Source organism: Pundamilia nyererei, unplaced genomic scaffold (assembly GCF_000239375.1).
Source record: "Pundamilia nyererei isolate P.nyererei 1_Seehausen unplaced genomic scaffold, PunNye1.0 scaffold00005, whole genome shotgun sequence".
NCBI classification, from domain to species: domain Eukaryota; kingdom Metazoa; phylum Chordata; class Actinopteri; order Cichliformes; family Cichlidae; genus Pundamilia; species Pundamilia nyererei.
Window position 1 is genome coordinate 2,835,088 of NW_005187406.1, and position 21,752 is coordinate 2,856,839.

At 41.1% G+C, this 21,752-nt stretch overlaps 1 protein-coding gene across 1 annotated transcript in view; it reads left to right on the forward strand.

The window, feature by feature from the left end:
* arhgap22b (Rho GTPase activating protein 22b) overlaps positions 1 to 21,752 on the forward strand; it is a 36,290-nt gene that overhangs the window by 6,840 nt on the left and 7,698 nt on the right. Inside the window, exons 2-4 of the mRNA XM_005721767.1 lie at positions 4,811 to 5,010; positions 9,436 to 9,523; positions 20,090 to 20,218. Coding sequence (XP_005721824.1) covers positions 4,811 to 5,010; positions 9,436 to 9,523; positions 20,090 to 20,218 — 417 coding nt within the window. The remainder of the gene's footprint in view (positions 1 to 4,810; positions 5,011 to 9,435; positions 9,524 to 20,089; positions 20,219 to 21,752) is intronic.

Sequence of the window (21,752 nt, forward strand, 5' to 3'; positions counted from 1 at the left end):
CAGCTGTATAGAAACTCCGTCATGCTAGCTAGCACGCAGTACGAAAAAGTCAGCACAACGAAAATAAACTCCTCCTAAACTTGGTTCATATCTGACCCAGATGGACTGCAGGTTATAACTTCTTACCTGAAGTTCAGTTCACCTGACACTCATGGACCAGCGGCCGCTTCGGGTCTCTCCTCTTGCCTCCCTTTTCCTTCATCCACCTGCTGGCTTCCACCACTTGCTAATGTTATTGAATCTGTGAAAGCTCTGCGATAGCCACCACACGAAGTAACGAATAACGAGCCTATCTAAATCCCAGTAACGAGTAACGCGTTCCCGGTTTTGGCATAATAACTAGTTACTGTGCTCGTTACCACAATAATAACGTAGTTACTGTAACGCGTTACTTAATAACGCGTTAGTTCCAACACTGCTAATATCTAATAGTAATCATAGTAACCTCGTTTTATTTGACATGAACCAAAGGAAAGGTTCCACATCAGTTTGTAGCTGATGGCTGCTAGTGGACAATCCTGGCTTAAAAAAAAACTTCTAATGTATTTACATCCCTGTACTTGTTTGACTTGAAGTCGCTAATGTTAGTTGCTAGTGCTAGAGGCTTGTTGACCTAGGAGCTACTCACTGGGCTAGTTGGTAAACGAATGTAGCTGCTGAGCTAAAAGCTAACACAACTGTAATCTAAGAACATGCTAGAAGTAGTCAGTCACATTAGCTTTCCGTGCTTTAATTTTTAAGCTAGCTGACTTAGCTATCATTTAGTCAGCTTGTTTCTGGGGGTTTGAACGGTAAGTTTGGTCAAAAGGCACATTTTTGACCAAACGTCAACAAACAACTAATTGGTCTTGAAAAGCACAAAGCATATAGCTAATAAGCTACAACAGCTTTCTACATTTTAGACTCTTGATTGTAACTCAGGGGTGTAGTGTACTGGACAGATAAATATAATTATTGGTAAATAGCACAAAAAATATGTTTTTTAAAGTGATCTACAGTATATGGCCTTTTTTTTTTTTTAACAATTTCCTTTTAACCAGCTTCAATTTTCATGATATCGTAACTGGATATGTAGCCAATCCATCAGGTATTCCTTGATATACATACAATTATTCCGTGACAGTGAAATAACATGATGCATTCTCTCAGTTACATAAGTTATCATCAGAGAAGTCATGATGGACAATAATGGGTATACTGTACTGCACAAAGTCATCCATGATGATGAGCCCTTGCAATTTGACTCAGCGCTTCCATAACCACACTGAATTGCAGTGATTGTGTATAAAGTGCACTTTTACAGCAAAATGGCCTTTTTTCCTTCATTGTAGTTGATAGTTGTAGAAGTGACCACAGACCAGCTCCACCCAAACCAAGGAACGTCTGAATCACTCTGAATAGAAGGTCCAAATTGGCACAGTGGGTAGTTGTGTTTGATACGCACACACACACACATGCACACACACACAAATCAAAAATCAGTTGTGAGTCAGGCGTGAATCATCGCCCTGCGAATGTTCCATTGAGTCCAAGATCCAGGCAGCTTATGTGTTGAACAGTGGTCCTCTTTTATGGGAGCAGTGGCAGGTTGAGGAGCGATGGAAAGGCAAGAGGGACGGGATGTGTTGCGAAAAAGGAGAGGTGTTAAAAAGGACAGGGAAGGTGAGTTACACAACTGCAATACAACTGCAATACAACTGCAATTTGTTAGTTGTAGCGATGATCCCAATCAGGGTAAGACTGATCTGTTTACACCGCTGATGCTGCACACATGAGACACTTCACCATGTCGAAATATCCAGCTGATCTGTGCAGGGGTTGTGCTATCACATTTGTGTAGTCAAGGCAACACTGGACAACCAAAACATCAAAGAATAGTGACAGCTAAGGAAAGCATAGCTTAGGATTCAAAAGAAAACTAGAGATCTACAAAGTAAAATGATATAAGAGAGATTCAAGTTATGCTTCTTCTGCTAAATATTAACTGGTTAGAGAAAAAGCCAGCTGCAGAAGAGTCTCTTGTTCAAAACAATAACAGATAACCCTATGCTTTGCAGTGCTTCAAATTGACTTCTCATGAAAAATGAAAATTATTTTACATGTAAAAGATTATATGCAGCCAATTAAAGTTTAGCTGTAATTCAAAAATTAGTTACCGTGCCAGTTTGATAACAAAACTAACAAACTGTCCTTTAAATGCATGTGCGCTGGGTGCTCTCAGAGCAACAGAGCTTTGATTCAAAAGACGAGAAGAATTAGAGCGAGTCAAAGTACGAGAAATGGAGGGTGTCGGGCAGAGGAGTGAAAATAAAGAGCCAGGGGAGACGGGAACTGTTAGCAGTGAAAAAGAAAGAAAGCCAATCTAGAGGAGAGAGGTAAAACATAAAGAGAGGTGAGTCTGCTGGTACTAAAGCTTTTTAAAATATGTTATAATTACTTTAAAATGATTCAAAATGAACTCAACAGCAGAATGTGGAGAAATAAAGAGTCAAAGTTGTCTTGCATAACGTTGCAGAAATATTGACCCATAACAAGCAGCTAGTCCCAACCAGACCCTTGTAATCTGTCTTCGTATCTTAAGAGGTGATAATGAGTCCATGGGTAGCACTGCCCACACTGCATATGATGAGCTTGTGTTATTAATGGCAGCCAAAGGAGACGGCTCTTTGCAAAAAAGGTATTTATTTTTATGTTTAACTAGCAACGCTGCCTCTATCCTGCTCAGTAAGTTGTGGGTCGGTACTGACAGACTGAATGCATCTGATTCCTTCTTTTGCAAGAGCAACTGTCTAAACAGAGATGTGGAAAAAGAGTGTTCCATGTATGAAATCATGAAATAAAGGAAAACGTCACTTCATATTAAAATGGAAAATGGGAAAATGTTACTTAGTCAGTGGCTCTGGCTCTACTGAGCCCTCAGATTCACTCCCCATCCCTAAACTGGTTATCTTTCCTCATGAGTCATGTGTCAATGTGACCATATAAATAAATCCCAATTAGAGGCACTCTTCATGACTTCAAGAGTCTTTTGAAAGAAAACCATCTAGAGCAACATGTGAATTCGTGCCAATCTTTAGTGTTTTGGAAAAAACTGAAGTCATAGGTGATTACAGTCACCTGACCAGAAGGCTTACCTTACTTTACTCTACAATAGTGGAGTATACCACTACAAAAGCATTCTAGTAATAAGCTGCTCTCCCTTGTGGGTTGCTGTTAATAGACTGTATATTATTATCTTACATATTACACCTTTAAACATGCCCCGAGCAGCAGCCCAAACACTAGCACCACGATGCAGTGCTCTGTATCTGCCGCCAGTGTTTTCCAACTATCTGCACAAACATTCAGAATAAAGGAGCAAGCTAACAATGAAAAGCTGGATTAAACAAAAAGGGTAATATGACACCACTCTTTGTTGAAACCAGGGAACATGAATAATGCTTGGTCACTAGCAAAAAGGCTAAATTGCACAATCATAATGAAAGCCACACACTGAAGCAAATTTCAACCCATATTCAGCAAATTTCAAACTGAATCCAACCAAGTTAAAGTCACAGCTGCACTAGCAAATTATTCTTGCAGTTTAGGCAGCATTTGTGTGCTCTCTAAAACCTTCTTATTAAAGAATGCAGACAGGACAGCATTAGACACAGAGTGGAAAAAAGATACCACTTTAAGGTAAGATATTACTGAATATATATTACTGATATATATTAAAGAGGTTTCCACAGCAAGCCTGGACCCAGTTTGCATAAAAAAATAGTGGGCCACACCACGTCTGTCAGAATCAACAGGCTTTTCAGGGTGTCAAAACAGGCTGTGATGTGCAATAAAAATGATATGAGCCATGTTCGTTAAGCTCAATGTATAGGCTGAAGGTAAAGATGTGGGACAATAAAAAAGAATAAAAATTGATTTTCTTCCCCTTCCACCTCAGTGCCATCGATTCCATGTATACGTGTGTGTGTGTGTGTGTGTCTGAGGTATGTGTGGGCAAAGAACACACACAAGCAGGGAGGATGTCAGCAGAATTGATTGCTCTAAATAATACATGATCATCAAATAGCCTTTCACTAGTTTGCCCCAGGTTTATTTATCTGTGCCAAACCTTTTTGTAAGTGTGTAAAAATAATGTAGCCTTTAGCGTCTGATGAAAACACACCTCAGTGTAGAGTCACGCTCCTTTATGTCTACAGAAGTTTTATTTAAATGTCAGTGCAATAACTACAAAAATGACATTATTTAACCGCTGATGTCATACCAGGAAAATCTGAGTACCTCGGTAGCTATAAAGCTGCCACACACTCCCTGTTAAAACCCATCTTTGACTTGAGCTCAGGTTACACACATTTATTGAGGAGCATTCAGTCAGCCAGTCAGTCCCATGTGGTCCTATTATCTGAGCTCAAAAGCCTCAGCTATTCTGCTGGGTTGTACCTCTGCACAATACGTCTATTCCAAGGACCTCTGAAATTGAAGGGGGGGTATCCCTGTCACCCGAGGCTATGCATGGTGTGTGTCTGTGTGTGTGTGTGTGTGTGTGTTTTTCCCCTTAGTTTTTGTGTCTGCTGCCTCTCTGCAGTCCCATTCCCTTTTATGTGGAGCAGCCTGGGTTAAAAGGCTGTCATGACTAAAGCCCCTGGTAGAGCACTATGTGCATTCAGGATAAAAAAAGAGGGACAGCATGCACCTACTAGAACGCAAACAATAAGACAAATGGTAAATAAATCAAAACAAACAATATCCTTTGCTTTCAGCTGCTTGTGTATAAGCCTAAAAAATATGCTGTGTGTTGTGTATGTGTCATCAGCCAGGTCAAAGAGCATGGTGATGAGCGAGGTGTCGCGAGGATCGTGCCGCCCAGCCTCCCCGAGCCTCCACGAGGGGGCTCTGAAGGCGGGGTGGCTGAAGAAGCAGCGCAGCATCATGAAGAACTGGCAGCTGCGCTGGTTCGTGCTGCGCTCGGATCAGCTCTACTTCTACAAAGACGAGGAAGAAACCAAACCGCAGGTAATATTTCAGCCACGTTCACACACAACGGAAAACAGTCAGAGGGTGGCGAAATTAGAAGCTGGAGCACTGCTCTTTGGCCGGCGTGATTATATTTACATAATGAGGTGCAGCTTCCTTTTGGAGGACGGGACAGCTGAGTCATGCAGCTCAAACATATGGAGTTTAATGTGCAGCTGAATACATGAGAAACCTTCATGTAAATGATTTGATCTGAAGCTTTTGTTCAGTCTGAGTGTCTGAGTGAGGGAAGGGGAAAAAACTAATTTAGGTCTTTCAAATCAAAGCATGAGCAGCTCACGCGGCAGAGCAAATTGCCCATTAATTAAAGAAACTCTTGTTGATCCCTAAGTACTCTCGAGCAAGCCCTGTTTTCCTCTGACGTCATCTCTGTAAACGACTTTGTTCCCAAACATTTTTTCTGTATCATTGGAACTGATTGCAGTTTTGCCAAACAGCACGTTGAGCCATTACCTCAAGAAAAAATTATCCTAATTCCCATCTGTGAGAAATCTGCTTGTTTTAAGTCACTCTACAGTTGAGCACTGGACTTAAACCCACCTTAAACATGCATTCATTCCATTTATTGGCTACTTGGGGGCAATAGAGAGGTTTATGAAGTAAACAGGCTACTTAGTTTTAATGTTACTCTTTCTGGGTCACAAAATAAACTTTTAAGATATTTTCAGGCAAGAATGTAGCTGTGTAAATTTCAAATAACTGCTCGATTTATGAAGACATCACATATATAAGTGCTCCAACGTTTTTGGAGATGTCTGTTACCCACATATATGTGGGTAACATTATATGTGGCTCAGTATTTCATTTTCAGATTTTTAACATTTCTTTAGGGGTGGGAAAAATGCAACATATAACAACATATATCAATATCACTTCTTCTTGAGCACCTTGTGCAGCTGCACTAGGCAGATACTGCCACTACAAATGATTACATTTGAATAAAGCAATAAATATAAAGCAATAAACTAACAGTAATAAATCAAAGACACACTGAAGATACGCAGAAAAAACATTTATCCCTATTTATCCCTAAAAACTTGAACAATGACTAATAAAAGTGCAGAGTGCAATAAGGCACATTCTTAAAGCTTATATTTATCCAATATTATTATTTATATTTGCTAAACACCTCATTTTTTTACATTTACATGCAAGTAAGTAACAAATTCCAATTCTGCCTCCTCATGCTTCTCATAGTTAAAAACATCAAGGCTTGGAGCTAATTATGTACAATGAGTGACCGCTGCCAACAGTAACACTGCGTGTGCTTTATTGCTGTCAGATGAAAACACTCAGCTGTAATGATAACTCACCACACTCAGCAGACGTTTCAGTGCATTAGTACAAACAGCAGGGCAGCGTGTGACGCCTGTCTTCCTACTGCATTAGTACATCATTGTAAAATTGTCTACAGAGTAAACCTCCAATCAATCCCATTGCTTCTTTGTTGAACTGTGGCAAACAGCTGACTCACATTTTCCCACTCTGCATTCCTACAAAACACAAACACACACACACTTATATCGAAGACTTTTAGGTGGAGATTCAGTGAAGCTAATAGGTTTAGTTGTAGATGCAACAAGGAGTGATGTAATCCAACAATAAAAGACAGAAGGTTCATGATTGACTGATGCGCGCGCGCGCACACACACACACACACACACACACACACACACACACACACACACACACACAATGACGTGTTCCCCACTTCTCTGTCTCCAATTTTGAGGAGAAAAAATGACAGTCTTTAATCAGAGCTTGCCAATACTCATCCAGCTCATATTGATTCGCAACTTCCAAGGGATTCAAGTCACATGTAGTGTGTGGCTGACTGCACACGCGCACACACACACACCATCACAAACCCACTCATGCATGCACACCCTCTGAGTTGTGTGAGAAACTGTGATTCTGGCCTTTTTTTTTAACCCTCTCATCTCTTAATCGATAGGAAACCCGAGGCCGGGAGTGTGGTCGGGGGTGGAGGCGTGGGTGGGGAGGGTGTTGCGAACAGAACATGACTGCCCCACTACCAAGATGAAAGGATGTGATAATTGGTAGCAGGAAAGGCAGCGCTGGATGAGGATCTATGGGGGTTTTCTTTTCCTTTTCATCATGTGTGTTGGTCTGGGGGGGTGGAATACACTGCTGAACAAACAGAGTCCACTTATCTGGCGGTACACAAAGGGCGCCACCATCACACAACCATGACTCTGGTTGTAATACACAAAACCTTTGACAAAATAAACAAAAAAAGCTTAAAAACAGCTTAAACTTAAAGTTTATATTTGTTTTTGTTTTGATTTGATTTATGCCCAACCCCATCACTTACTGCTTTCATATGATTTTAGATTTTTTCAGCCTGACATTATGGTGCTCCGAAACCTTGGCAGCATCAGCATTGTACATGGCTTTCTGTTCCAGTAATTCTTTACTGCTCCTTCGTTTCTTGCTTTACGTCCACTTCTGGCACCGATTACTTTTAAGAGGCGTGCGTTTATAGACCTGGGCATGGCACGCGCCAAACAGGACGAGTCTGGGGTGCTTCAGGTCCAGATCTAGGCACACGGTAACGATCAACAGCACTGCGTAATGTCCATGAGTAACAATGCGCTAGCTGTTCATGTTGCACTGTTGCCAACGTGAGATAAAAGTGTGAACAAACCTCGAGAGGCCAGGCTAGAATAATAACTGACTGGCATTCGTGTACAAACGAGGTTAAAGTAGGCGTGGCCGCATCTGTTTGCAGCTGCTTTGAAGCTCTTACATGTGCGCACAGTTCCCGTATCATTGGTTAAAATGCAGGGAAGGACAAACAGTGCTATCTAGCCTACTTTTCTGCGTGATTTGTGTTCTCGGGTTACGTGTTGCCTTTTCTTAGTCATTCATCCCCAGCCAGCTACTTGTGTTATTCTGAGCACATAGCACCCTTGGGACACCCATCCTGCCCTGCCCCTGTGCTCTATCCATCCACAGCTTCCACCCCTTTCCATTTGTTGCCATGGCGACTAATGCTGGCGACAGCCCGGCCCTCAGGCTGAGGCTGTTTGGCAGACTCTTCTGCCTGTTTGATGGAGGATGCCAGTGTGGAGATTAACGGGGCCGACCTACAGACGCTGGCATCTCTTCACAGCTCACTTGGCCTTAAGTTCTCGGGGCTAAATGGGTATTGATCTGGATAATGTATTCTGATAATCTGTGTGGGTCCCTGTTCAATCACAGGAGTAGCTGCTTAAAATTTTAGAGGGGCTAAGAGGTGAGTAATAAGGAGGGAGGAAACAGGAGGTGGGGGGGAGGGGGGGTGAGAGTAGGCAACTAAGTCAGACTCAAGCCTCTCATGCACACATTTCATTATGATGTAGTGGCAAAAACAGGCAATCTTGCAGAATCCGAGTAAATCTGTGCGCTATTTTGTGGCTCATTTGGGGCTGCTTTTGGAATCAGTCACACCCAGTCCTCAAGTTTGCAGAGTCGGTTATTGACAAAGAACTGGAGATCCTTTCTTAGACATGGTCAATCACTCCAGATCAATCAGCCAGGGACGCCTCTTTGAGCAGGTCAGGGCATGGCACACTTGCCCAAGCACAATTTGCAGCAATCCCAAAAGAATAGGGCACTGTTGGTCCAGCATGCTTGGCCACACTTTGGATTGCCTAATGGGAGTACCCTCAGTCTTAATATCATTCCAAATGGCGTGCCAAATTTCAACTTAAAAAGATCATCAATGATGACTTAGACCTAACAGAGTTAAACCATAACCCTTGAAAACATGACACAGGTTTGGGTTTAGACCTCAGAGGGTTACACAGGTACTAGCTGAACCTGTCTGTCAAATGATCTTAAAATTAGCCTGGAGTTTCCACCATATCCTGCCAGAATAACTGAGAGTTTAGTTAGGAATAGAGACCACAAGCAAACTATTTGGAAGCTGTGATAACACGTTGGCAGAGGTGACTGAAAACAGAGAACACCAATAATCAATGCAGAGCTCGAGAGAGGGTGTCGCCACTGCAGGGAGTCAAGTGGGGCACAAAAACAAATTTTATCACAGGCTTGGACTCATTTGCATCCTAAACATTGGCCATAGATAAGGTTACCTGTTAAAATAAGATTTTCATAAACTACCAACTGACCGAGTGTTTCGTCACAGAAGCCAGGAAATTTACATCCATCACAGGTCATGTTGTAGGTCACGGTCACTCCAAACCACAAGTGTTTATCTCAGTGTGCCCAGCTCCTCATATTTGTCTTTCTTTCTTTCTTTCTTTAGCCAGTTTTCTGGAAAGTTACAGTAAAATATAAGTAAAAAGTCGAGAAACTAGTGAAAGTGGAGAAAAGACAAAGGAAATCGATGCTTCTGTGGTGGGAAACTATTTGAAAGCTTCTTCCTGTACGTTTCAGGGCTGTATACCACTGCAGGGATGCCTGGTCAATGAACTCACAGCTAATCCAGACGAACCAGGAAGGCACCTGTTTGAGATCGTACCAGGTGAGATCCCTTATTCTCTGCACCCTTATCACAAAAACCTGCAGGTTTCCCATTGTGCGTTTATCTCTGTGCTGACCGTCTGAGCCAAAAATGTAATATCCTGTTTTATGGTGAGCGATGCAAATATCTGAAGTCACGTGACCACAGATTAGATACAGGAAGCAGCAAGGAATTCCCATCAGTTGCTAGTTTGCATGACATTAATTTCACTGAGCTTCCTTTTGTATTAAAAAAAGAACCTGCAAAATAATTTTACTCTCTCCTAGCTGTTATAGTTAGCATTAAATTTGCTGTTCACCATCTCATATCGCCTCACATACCTACTCGTATGCATTGTGCCTGGACTCTATTTATTCTTTAGTTCCTACTCTGTTTGCTAACACAAGAGAGCGCTGTTGTCCACAGTGTCTGCCTCCTTGTCTTGCGTCTCTTGACCTCAGTGCTGGCAGTTCCAGTGTTGTATTTCTAGCTTGTGGCGTGTGAGCATGAAAGCCAATTACTGTGTGAGAGTAACATAAAATAAGACAGAGAACAGCCTCGCCCTCCATCATGCTGTTGCTCTGAGACCGTAGATTTCAGGACTGTTAGTGAGCCGTCATGCTTCAAACACAGAAGCACTGCCTGCGGCCAACTGGTCTAGCTAGATTGACCTCACATGGCTTTCCAAGGTTTCACTCGATCAATACAACACATTTTATTGTCATGAAGGTGAAGTTTGTCATAATACTTAACCTTTTGTGTAACAGATTAAAATAATACCATCTCTGAGCAGCAGTTTAAAGTGTATATTAAGACATATCTAAGAAGATATGCGTATAAAAATGGGTCACAACTAAACAGCCACAGAGCTACAGGTATAATCTCTAAATCGGGGTCTCTAAACCAGCGGTCCCCAACCTTTTTTGCGCCACGGACCAGTTTATGCCCGACAATATTTTCACAGACCGGCCTTTAAGGTGTCGCGGATAAATACAACAAAATAAAACTAGTACTGGTACCGAAAAAAAGAAGATTTATTCATAACACACGTGACCCAAAGACCCAGGAAAATCGAGTTAACGATAAAAACGATAACAAAATAACGCTAAAAACCGATAAAAACCCTGAAAACCATACATTTTACACCTGAGCCTCAACTCTCGCGGCCCGGTACCAAACGACTCACGGACCGGTACCGGTCCGAGGCCCGGGGGTTGGGGACCGCTGCTCTAATCCATACTGCAAATGACCTCTGTAATAGTTTGACTGTTTATTACTCATTCTGTGGTGTTTGCTTGGAGATCCTTTTTTCTGTTTAGACTGGCCGACAGGCTTGTGAGTGTCTATGTGGTTTGTTTAAGGCCAGTCAATATCGCAGACGGGTGTGAACCCCAGAAAAGTCTTAAGAACCCCAACATGTGAGAGGACTGTAAGAAGCACAGAAGGCAGGAGAAGAGTGTAAAGAAAGAGGAGAGGAGGAGGTCAGTCAAAGGAGACAAATATAATTTAGAAGGATGCAGGAACCACAAGACTCCAAAGAAATTCAGTTCGTTAGGTGTGTACATGCTGAGTGTGGAAGTTAGTCACATCCACAGTCCACATCCTGCCGGATTCTAACTGTAATAAAAGCTTATCGGGATCAGTCTGTATAAGTTATGTTTTCCCTCCTGTCCATAATTTATGACGACTCCATCTGCTGTTTACATCACGTTAGATTTGTTGTCTGCTCAGAGCAGAAGCACGTGTTAGCATGCCCTTTCTTCCTCCAGCCTGTAATCGGCTTAGTGTGATGAAGGTTTACACGCTCCCGTTTGTATGAAATGAATAGGCTTGGAGATTTGAGTCTGTACCTTGTGTTAAAATGATGCTTCCTCTCATTTCTAAAGCAATCATTAATGTGTCTGGCCATGTGTGCAGCCAATTTCACAGAGCGGTCCCTCTTGAAACATACAATAATGAGCTCACTGAACAGTGATTCGCCACTATAACATATACAGTGGAGTGCCGTGTTGCTATGTTGTAGTCTCTGTTATACAATAAACAGGATTTTTGTCTTTTGTAAAATTTACATTTGCATACGTTTACATAGAGCAGAGACCTAAAAATGTTAATCTGTTAGTTAATTAGGTGGCAGCTAATTTTTTTAAGGGTATTTTTATTGTGCGTTTCCTAATTTTCAGTCATATTCTATATAAATGGGCTAGTATAGCACTTTCCTACTCACTCTGAGCACTGAAAATGCTTTCCATAATTTTGCCATAATTTCCTTAGGGATTATTAAAGTTTTCTGATTCTAAGCAATTACACACACACACATATATATGTGCATATATATGTAAGATGCTCACATCAGCCACACAGATCTGGTTGTGAGCGCAACAGCCTCACCCACCTGGAGTTCAAATGTTCTTTTAGTGAGGGACAGCCAATCAGAAGAAACCTGGATTCAAAGGGGTGGGGTGGCCTCATGGGGGATTTATGTTCCCACGTTGATAGTTGGGCCTGTAAAGCATAGGATCAGGACCTTTAACCTTCAGAAGTCTAAAGCCTTGATTTTCCTCCACTGCAGACAGCTGGAGACCTGATTGCAGAGTAGTCATTTCTGTTATATTTCTTTGAAGTCCACCACCCGGGGAGCATGTGTAGTTTGTCCATTGTAACGGAAATTCTCCGCAGACAAGTCTATGTGGTCACAAAAACCAAGGAAGCATGTGGTCCGCACGGACCCTCATCGCCCGATGACATTTACATAACTCAGACCCTCTAATGGACTTGCAAATATAGAAAGTATAATCATCAAAGAAAACCCTAACGCTAGCCCTACCTCTAATTCCAGGCAAGCAGATTTTTTGTTGAGCTGGAAATCAGGGAACAAAGAAAACCTCAGAATATGAGGTTAGAGTATGGGTAGGGCTAGCATCAATACCTATGATGATTTACAGTTCAGAGGGTTAAATGGGAAGGGTTAAGAAGCTTGTTTCAGGTAGAAGATGACCTGAGGGGCTGCGTTATTGCCCAATATGTAATAAAGATGAACTGAATCAAACATATTTTATGGTCAAATTATTGTCAGTATCCATAGTTTTTTTCAGTTTTTATGATTTGTACACAAACAGATTTGAGAAAAAGACAAACAGATTGCAGCCCAAATTCACTCTCCCGTTTAAAATGGTTAAATAGTGCATGGATCTCTATGTTCCCTCACATTAGGTTCACCTTTTATTTCTGGCTGGAAAATGAATCATTTGTATGTAAAGGTTTAAAAGTGAACCATTTTGAACTACATCTGTTTGCAACAGGCAGTCATGAGCAGCAGTGCAACCCACACGCACTGCAGCTGTTTGGGACTTCTGCACTGGTAACCCCTCGATATGAGGTCAGACCAGAAATGAAGGTGGGGACTTTTCTATCAGTGCTGATAAATCAGCGCCTGGTTTTCCTTCACTTTCAGCACTCTTTTGTCTGCTGTAATAGTAGCCTTGTCTTTCAAGGGAGCCCAGAGACCTTGGCTTTTCATCTGGGTCATGTCATTGACTGATAGACTCTGCTCTGGCAAGATTACGTTTGTGTGTGTGTGTGTGTGTGTCTGGCCGCAGAGTAAATCTACTGGTCATTCTTTTTTGTGGTGCTAAGTAGCCAACCGTATTGGAAAAGGTAGACACAAGGCAGACACTAGCAACACAATAACCCCCATGCAAGCAAGCAAGTGCTGCTGAATGGTTTTCAGTGTTTGACAAATGTGAAACATCAAAGTCATAACCAGCCTGCATTTATCCTGCATCTCTGCAGACAGCCCTCTCTTAAATGTCACTTGAGTGGAAGCAGAAAAAACACCAAATTCCTTTTGGCATTTGTCTGAAATAACATGAGTAGTTCTGCATGCCTGCAATTAAAAACTGGGCTTCTATTATGTTTTTTTTTTTTTTAAATCAGTGTGTACTCGAGACAAAGCTAGGAGCGCACCCAAACAAAGCCGATTCAACAGTCATGTGCCTGAGTCTGAATTGAGCTTGTCTTAAAGCCTACAGGCATGAGGGAAATAAGCAAATAAGTAGATGTCTTAAATTATTCTTTTTTAACTTAACGGCTGGCTCGGGGATATTAACCCTTTATTCTGGCGGTGCGGCGCAATGATAAGCCACCTGGACAAGAGCACATGCAATTGCGGTGTGCAAATGTGATAGCTTCTGCTGTGGACTAGTTGCTCACACAGTACATCACCCATGGATGAATAATACACACAGACACACACACATAGGATTTTTGTGTGTTTGAAAAGCCATTTTGCCTCATATGGCAACCCTAAATGTCTGACTGCAAGTAAAGAACCAGTTCTCTTTACACTTTGACCTTTGTAACATTAACACAGCTACATGTTGGGTCCCATGTTGATTCTCTCTGACTTTAAATGAGTCAGATGCATGCAAGATGCATCACATTAACAGTATTTTATAGCAGCGGGTATGAAAAATATGCTTGTGTTTTCTTTTTTGCTTCTTTTCTGTCAACAGAATATATGGTCACATATTGGCTGGTTAAATTGCTCAAGAGACATTTTACAAGACAGAACAACACGTCTTCCTAAAGTTTTCTGAAATTGCAACCAGCTTCAGAAACGTCTAGAATAGTTTGTAAAAGGGATATGTATCAGTAACATATTTTTTGTTCTGTCTCATTTAAGGAAGAATCTGTCTCACAGAGCCTGATAGGAACTGCCCCGTTTCTCTTTGTATATGTGTGTGTATGTGTGTGTGTGTGTGTGTGTGTGTGTACGGGTTTGTTTGACAAAGACTGGAGGACAGCCCATCTCCCAGATACTGCACACTCAGAAAGAGAGAGAGAGAGAGACTTGTTACACTCCTCCTCAGGGATTTGCTTCTCCCCAGGGGGGCTGAGGGAACGGACCTGCTGCCCACACTGCTGAATGTGAGAGACAGGAAGAGAGGAGTGAATGGAAGGGCAGAATAAACGAGTGAGGAGTAAGAGGCTGGGGTCATTTGACGGGGTTTAGTTTCCGCTGGCATCGAGCATGCCTCGCTGGCAGGTTCTGGCCATCGGTGCTACCTGCGTACTGATCTGCTTCCAAACGGACTCGGTGGTGGCGGAGGAGCCACTCCTTCGAGCTCTAGCTTTAGGCCGGAGGCAGCGCCTGCCCCAGCCCACGCCGCTCACTCAGCCATGGGGCCGGTCTGCTGTAAACCGGACAGACTGAAGAAACAACATCTCCAAGGTAACGGGAAACAGATGCTGGAGATTTTTTACAAGTGTAGTAGACAGTGAGGTGGAGCGGCCGAGCAGCTTTGAGACTGTCAGATTTACAGCATGTTTAGAACTTTTATTTATGGAGCTTTTTTTTCACAGATTTAACATGACCGCCCTGTCCTCCTGCCCCACAAAGAACACTTTTAACGGATGGTGTTTTTTTCAAAATTTCTATGCCTCAACAAGAGCAATTATATGAAAAGCTTTGCTGCAAAATACAAAAGAGAATGACATGCTGACTACTTTGCAGAAAAGCACAGAGCTGGCTAAGTCCTGTCTGACAACTTTTCTTTTAGTTTAATCCACTCATATTTTCACACTGCAGTATACTGACTTGTTGAACTTCTTCCCTTCTGTTTTAGGTAAAGTGGTTTTATACCCTTATGAGCAAATTAATGTCTCTTGGCAGTTACTTGCATGACTGAGAGGTCACTTGCACACAGCTACTGGTAAATTACAGCTGTTCCTGTGCTGTAATGCGTGTCTACATTGTGGTTACAAGGGTATCTGTGTCTTTGGTTATGGTTAGCACTGCTACAGTCTGTAATAGATTGTCAAACTATAGATATCTGTAGATAGAAAGCCTATGGGCATTTGACCCACTCATTTTGGACTACACATTTTGAAGGTTTGATGTTAGTGTTTTGGTTGCTGGCACGTGGATTTCATGGAACCAGAAGCTTATATGGAAGAAAAAGTGGAGCGCTAAGTCCAGGTAGCTTTGTGGAAAAGTTATTGCATTCAACCCCCTGTAAAGTTCTTATGGAGCAGGAAACCACCCATAGGCTGTAAACATGCTTGTTAATGCTCAAAAGTTAGGCGTTCTAACGAGAGCGTCTGTTGGGAGTTACTTGCTTTCTGGTGCCTCAAGTGGCCACTAGAGGACGTGCAGTTTTTCAGGAACTTCATTTTTAAGTTTCAGAGGCTGCCACTTGGTCATACCACTATTTGATCTCGTAGCCATCACTCACTGTATAGTTGGTACAACGTATCAGGAAGCAGAACCTGTTGTGTAATCTATTTTTATTGTTTTTATTGTTTCCCTTTCTTGGTCACTCATTCATTTGGAGCCTATCCCAGGTCAAGAAGCAGGGTACACCCTGGACAAGTCGCCAGTCTGTCACAGGGCTGACACATAGACAGTTACCAATTAACCTAACCCCACTAACTGAAGCCGGAGTACCCGGAAAAACCCCATGCACACAGCTCCATATGTTCATTCTGGGAGTAGAGTAACTTCAGAGTAACTACAGTAACTAAGAGAGTAACTTTATATGATTTCCCTTTAAAAAAAACAAAAACTTGACCTGCTTATCTTACACCAACCCTTTATGCAGTTCCTTAGTTCATCCACTATCTGAAACAAGCTGCTCATGCTCTTTAACCGCTCCCTCTCAAAAACCCACATTCTTCTGATTGTCCAGTTTCTGGAAGCTTACTGAGGGGCAGTATCCAGATTTATAAGCTTTACTGTTTATATTTTGCAGGTATGTTGCGGCTGAATCAGATGATGACACAAGTATATTACCTGTATTTCTTATTATTTGAAAACCTTTAAAGCAAACATACTGAAACGTCTTTTGCCTGTTTGCTGTAACAAATAATAGTGTTACTTTTCCTGTCAATTAATTACATTTCAAATGATTTTTAAATGATAGGTAATTGATACATTTTTTTAAGCAACTTCATAGATGGGGGATGCCAGCAAAATAATTGTTCAATTTTGTTTAATAAGAAAACAGACAGCCAGTCCACAGGATAAAAATATAAGTGACATAAACAGGGGTGCACATAAGTGGTCCGCAGGTGCGCATTCGCTGTCTATATAAAACACGTGCACTAGATAAGACGTTGCAACGCGCGTTTGCGGACATAAGATTTTCTGGAGGAGGACAGACCTTTGTTTAAAACTCCTAAAGATGTCGAAGAAGCAAGCTCCTTTAAGCAATTACTTTGGTGTTCCTCCACCTCCAAAGAAATGTCAGAAGAGTCCGAACCGCAAAAAAAGCGCGTAATCTCGGAAAAGTGGTTGGAGGAGGTGAGCTGGCTTCAAACAAATGATGAACACACAGAGATGTGGTGCAGAATACCGTCTTTTATTTTGACACCGAATGCGCACCTGCGGACCACTTATGTGCACCCCTGGACATAAATATACTTATGATGAGAAAGTAATGCACTACCTCAACTGAGTGCAGGTATCTCAACCTATTGTGACAGTTTACTAAGTTCTAACAGTAACTTCAGCTAGGAGAGCTCTTGTTTACACTCCTGTCCTCCTCCACTCATCCTTTCCACTCCTTATCATTTATTCCACAGTGTCTATGAGCTTTGTGACATTTAAATACTGAAGCAGGATTTCTCCAGGGCGTATCTTCAATGGAATATACACAGGCACTCCTAACTCCTAACACTGCAGCTTTACGCATGTGCTCTGCAAACATTTATCCTCTTTACAGGCTCAAATGTCAACCTCTGTCTCATGCCTGTGTGGAGCAACCAAAATCAAATTCATTGCAGGGAGCTGAAGAAGAAAACCCAGTCAGACGACTGTCTGCAGTAAACATTATCTTAACTGGCTGCAAATAGGATCTTTGTGTCGCTGGTCAATCCAGGCTTGGATGTTCCGATTTCAGTGGCTCTGTGTGTGTAGAGGAGATCTGGTAGCACTTTAATGTCCAAATCTCTTCTCTACATTTTTATCACCCCTCTTCTCCTGTGGACTTATTTATGACTCATGTTTCTATGACACTACATATATTGCTCATTAATACAAGCAAGCTTGACAGTGAGTCTATTTCCTCACAGTATTCCCAGACAGTGGAGCATTTGTGATGACACGCCGCTGTGTATTGTTGATCATGGTAGTGTGAGTTTGAAAAGCTGGGTGACAATGGCACTTGGCTTTATAGCACCACTGTTTATATTTGGTTTCCCTTCTCACAACTAAATGACTGTAACAACAGTGACTGTGCAGCCACAGCCAATTGCCCACATCTAACTCTAATGCCCAAGTGCTGCTGAAGATCACATTTCACACATTTGAAAAACAAAAATAAGATGTTTGGTATTCTTATATCAACCTGGCGCCGCTCACTGTGACTCACACCGAGTTTACAGTACGATGTGATTTTCTTCCCCACATGTTTTCAGGCAACTATGAGCTTTGCTAATGTTTTAGATCCCTCACTTCTTCTCTGGACCACAGTGTGGGTCACAGTGCAAAAGTACAAGCACCCAATAGGACAGCTCTGCCATCTAGTGGTAAGAAACCCACATTTCTAAAGCACAGTGATTTTTCAACCTGGTTTATCCAAACGAAACAAGTTTAATACACAAAATTTAAAAATGGACATTTGCTGCTGTCAGAAATATTATAAAATATCTTTGATAAAATAAGATAATTTTCACTTTGAATTCACTAATGTCCCATCTAAATGTCTCATCTAGGGAGGGAAAAGAAAATCTGCTACCTTGTTCATCTTCAAATAACATTTTTTAAACCTTTAAACGATGTTGATATTTGAGCCTAAATTAAGACCTTCAATTTAAATTTAAAAAAGGAGTTTTCAAGAGATTGAGGGGTTATTTCAAAATGTGATTATGTTATTTATTTTTTTAATTGTTTAGAAGTTGGATGTGTGTGTGTGTGTGTGTGTGTGTGTGTGTGTGTGTGTGTGTGTGGGTATCTTCAAGTGTCATTGTCTGTAAAATGTTCCGTTTGATGAATAAACTATACATTTAGATATCAACACCCTACCAGCAAAACTGTGGTTTCTCCAGTCCTTCAAATCAGCTCTTGTTCTTTGTTGTTACATCATGAGGCCATATTCAGAGTCACAGTACCAAAACCTATAACTATACCTTTTCTAGATTTTAAAATGCCCTTAAAAATGAAATGAATAAATAAAAAAAAAATAAAAAAAAGTAAATATCCAGCTCTTAGTCCAAGAGCACCTTTGGGATTTGTAGGACATTCAATCGACTAGCAGAGAAATTACCTTTCATTTGTACTGTTATTCACACAACCATTACCGTTCTGTCTCTGAGATACCCCGAGCAACATTGATAGATACCCTTTTAGCCAAAGATGCTAGTCTCAAAAGCACTGTGTCAAGGATCTGCAATACACTAGCTCCCAAGTAGGCTTTGAATACAGTTCTAGAACAAGAAACAAGAAACTGTATCTCCACTTTTAAGATTAGGCTTGAAACTTTCCTTTTTTGCTAAAGCTTGTTGTTAGTGCTGGATCAGGAAACCCTGAATCCTCCCTTAGTTATGCTGCAATAGGTGTAGGTTGCTGGGGGATTCCCATGATGCATCCTATGAGTATTTCTTCCTCAGTTACATTTATTACCCACTATGTGTTAACAGACCTCTCTACACTGAATCACACTTGTTATCAATCTCTGGTTCTCGTCCACAGCATGTCTTTTATCCTGTCGTCCTTCTCTCTCCCCAACCAGTTGCAGCAGATGGCCCCGCTCCTCCCTGAGCCTGGTTCTCCCAGAGGTTTCTTCCTGTTAAAAGGGAGTTTTTCCTTCCCACTGTCGCCAAAGTTTTTTTCACAGGGTTTTTCCCTGTATGTGTTATTGTAGGGTCTACCTTACAATATAAAGCACCTTGAGGCGACTGTTGTTGTGATTTGGAGCTGTATAAATAAAACTGAACTGAAAATTGAATTGAATTGAATCCACCTTACCAAACCAAAACGTTTACCCCAGCATTTAGCCCACTCAAGTCCAGTGCAAACGTATGTTTTGGACTTGTTTTCGGTTTAAATGTATTATTTTGGTATCAAACATGCATAACATAGATCTAATAAGAGTTCAAAACCTCTTCACCTTAAGGTAAAGAAGATCAAATTCACTTATATATGTGTGACTAGTAAACAATGCTCTCTGCGAAATCTGCTGCTATCACAATTCCAACTTAATCCAAATAATCATTTCCCCTTTCTGTGAGGTTTTTGGCTTATTATTTATCATGTTACATGTTTATGATATCTGTAATAGTTACTTGTTAATTCTTAACAGTAATGGTTTGTTTTAAATGTTTTTTCTGTTAGAGTTCATCTTCTCAACAATTTATTATCTTGTATTCAACTGCTAGGATACTTCAGAGAAAGTCCTGAGCAGTTTGACATTTATTTCAAGGTAAATTTATGAGGCAGTTCCCTATGAAGACAAAAAAACAAACAAATAACCAAAAATAAAACCCATCTAGTAGCATCACACTGCAGAGCACAAGTTTGATTCCACGATTAAGCCCTATTTCATCTCTGTTGTACTCACTCATACGCTTCTTCCTTGTGTGTCCCCGCAGGCGGAACAGGAGAGAAGGATCGGGCACCCATCAGCCATGAATCCTTCCTGCTCATGGCAAACTCCCAGAGCGATATGGACGACTGGGTCAAGGCCATACGGCGGGTCATCTGGGCACCATTTGGAGGAGGTAAAGCCAAACCTTTGAACTGAAACACGAAAAAAACATATTAGGCCACCAATCAGTAGCAACTAAAAATCCATATTTCTCTAAGGAAAATATACAAACACAAAAGCCAAGCTAACACTGCTTTTGTTCATCATCTTTGTGTAAAAGAAAGCAAGATATATTATTCATATTTCTTTGCCAGCAATAATTCAAGGCGTGCCTTCCAGTGCAGGAGATTTCCTCTCTGCCTTATAAGCTCAACACATCGCCCAAAATATATAAAACTTGCTCTTTCTGCTAGAATAGAAAAGACTGCAGTCCACATCTCTGCTCCGTCTTTAATGTTTAGGTAACACACTTGAGCTGAGCTATGCAAACTATCTCCAACCCCAACTCTGTCTCATTTCTTTAGCCTGCAGGTAATTCTCACCCTGTCTGCTCGGGATGCCTAAGGCCAGAAATATAACCAGGCCTGTCTGGTTATGATGTGGGGCATAAGGAGCAGCTGAGCAGGAAGGTGTTGGGTTACAAAGCAGCTCTATATTAACAGGGGGATAAATGTAGAATAACACATAAATAATATACTGTATGATATCATTAATCTAATTTTAATCCTTGTCTTTAGTAAAGCATGTTTAAGAGCTGCTGGCAACTAGCAGACCTATTCTTTATGAAAATGAGTCATTTATCTTTGTTTATTCCCTCAATTTTAGAAAATAACAACACCCAAAAAAAGAAGTTCTGTAAGCTTGGCTGATGGAAAAATAAGGGAAGATCTATGACAAGCATGACTAGCTTAAATGTCCACACAAGAAACACAAATAACAGACGTTTATAAATAGCTAGCATAGGCCTAATTAATTAAGAAAAAGTTGCAATACCACAATGCTATGCACAGAGGTTAGCACTGCTCTCACAAAACAAGAAGTTTTAAATGTGGGCTTGAATCCACTAGCTTGCTGGGGTCTTTCTGTGTGGAGTTTTCATGTTCTCCCTGCGTCTGTGTGGGTTCTCTCCAGCTTACTTCTACAATCCAAAGGCATCCAGTTAGTAATTGAAAGGTCCCAAATTACCATTAAGTGTGAATGTGAGTGTAACGTATTTGTGTCTGTGTTAGCCACCCCCTCAATTTGGATAATAGAAGAAAATGGATAGATAGATTTTATACTTGGTGCATGAAGAAATGAGAGTAAAGAGTCCTGGGTCATCTTTCCAGTCACACTAATGTTTATCATTTTGGACAATGACAGCATTTCTCACTATCTGAACTTTTTCAATACCCCCAAAAAGATTGGAAAAATAATAATTCATTTTAATCTTGTAATAAATATGTGCTAGTTTTTTGTCTATGCTAGCTTTTTATTAAAACGCTAGCATTTTGTGCTAGCAACTGATAAAATTCTAACAGCATTTTTGTCCAGCTTTTTGTTAACTTTTCTGAAATGCTAGCTTTTTGTGCTGCTAGGACAAAAAGCTAGCATGTTTTTTTCTAGATTTTTGACCGTTGAAAAGATGGCAAAAAATGCTAGCTTTTGTGTAGGTCTTCGAAAGGAAA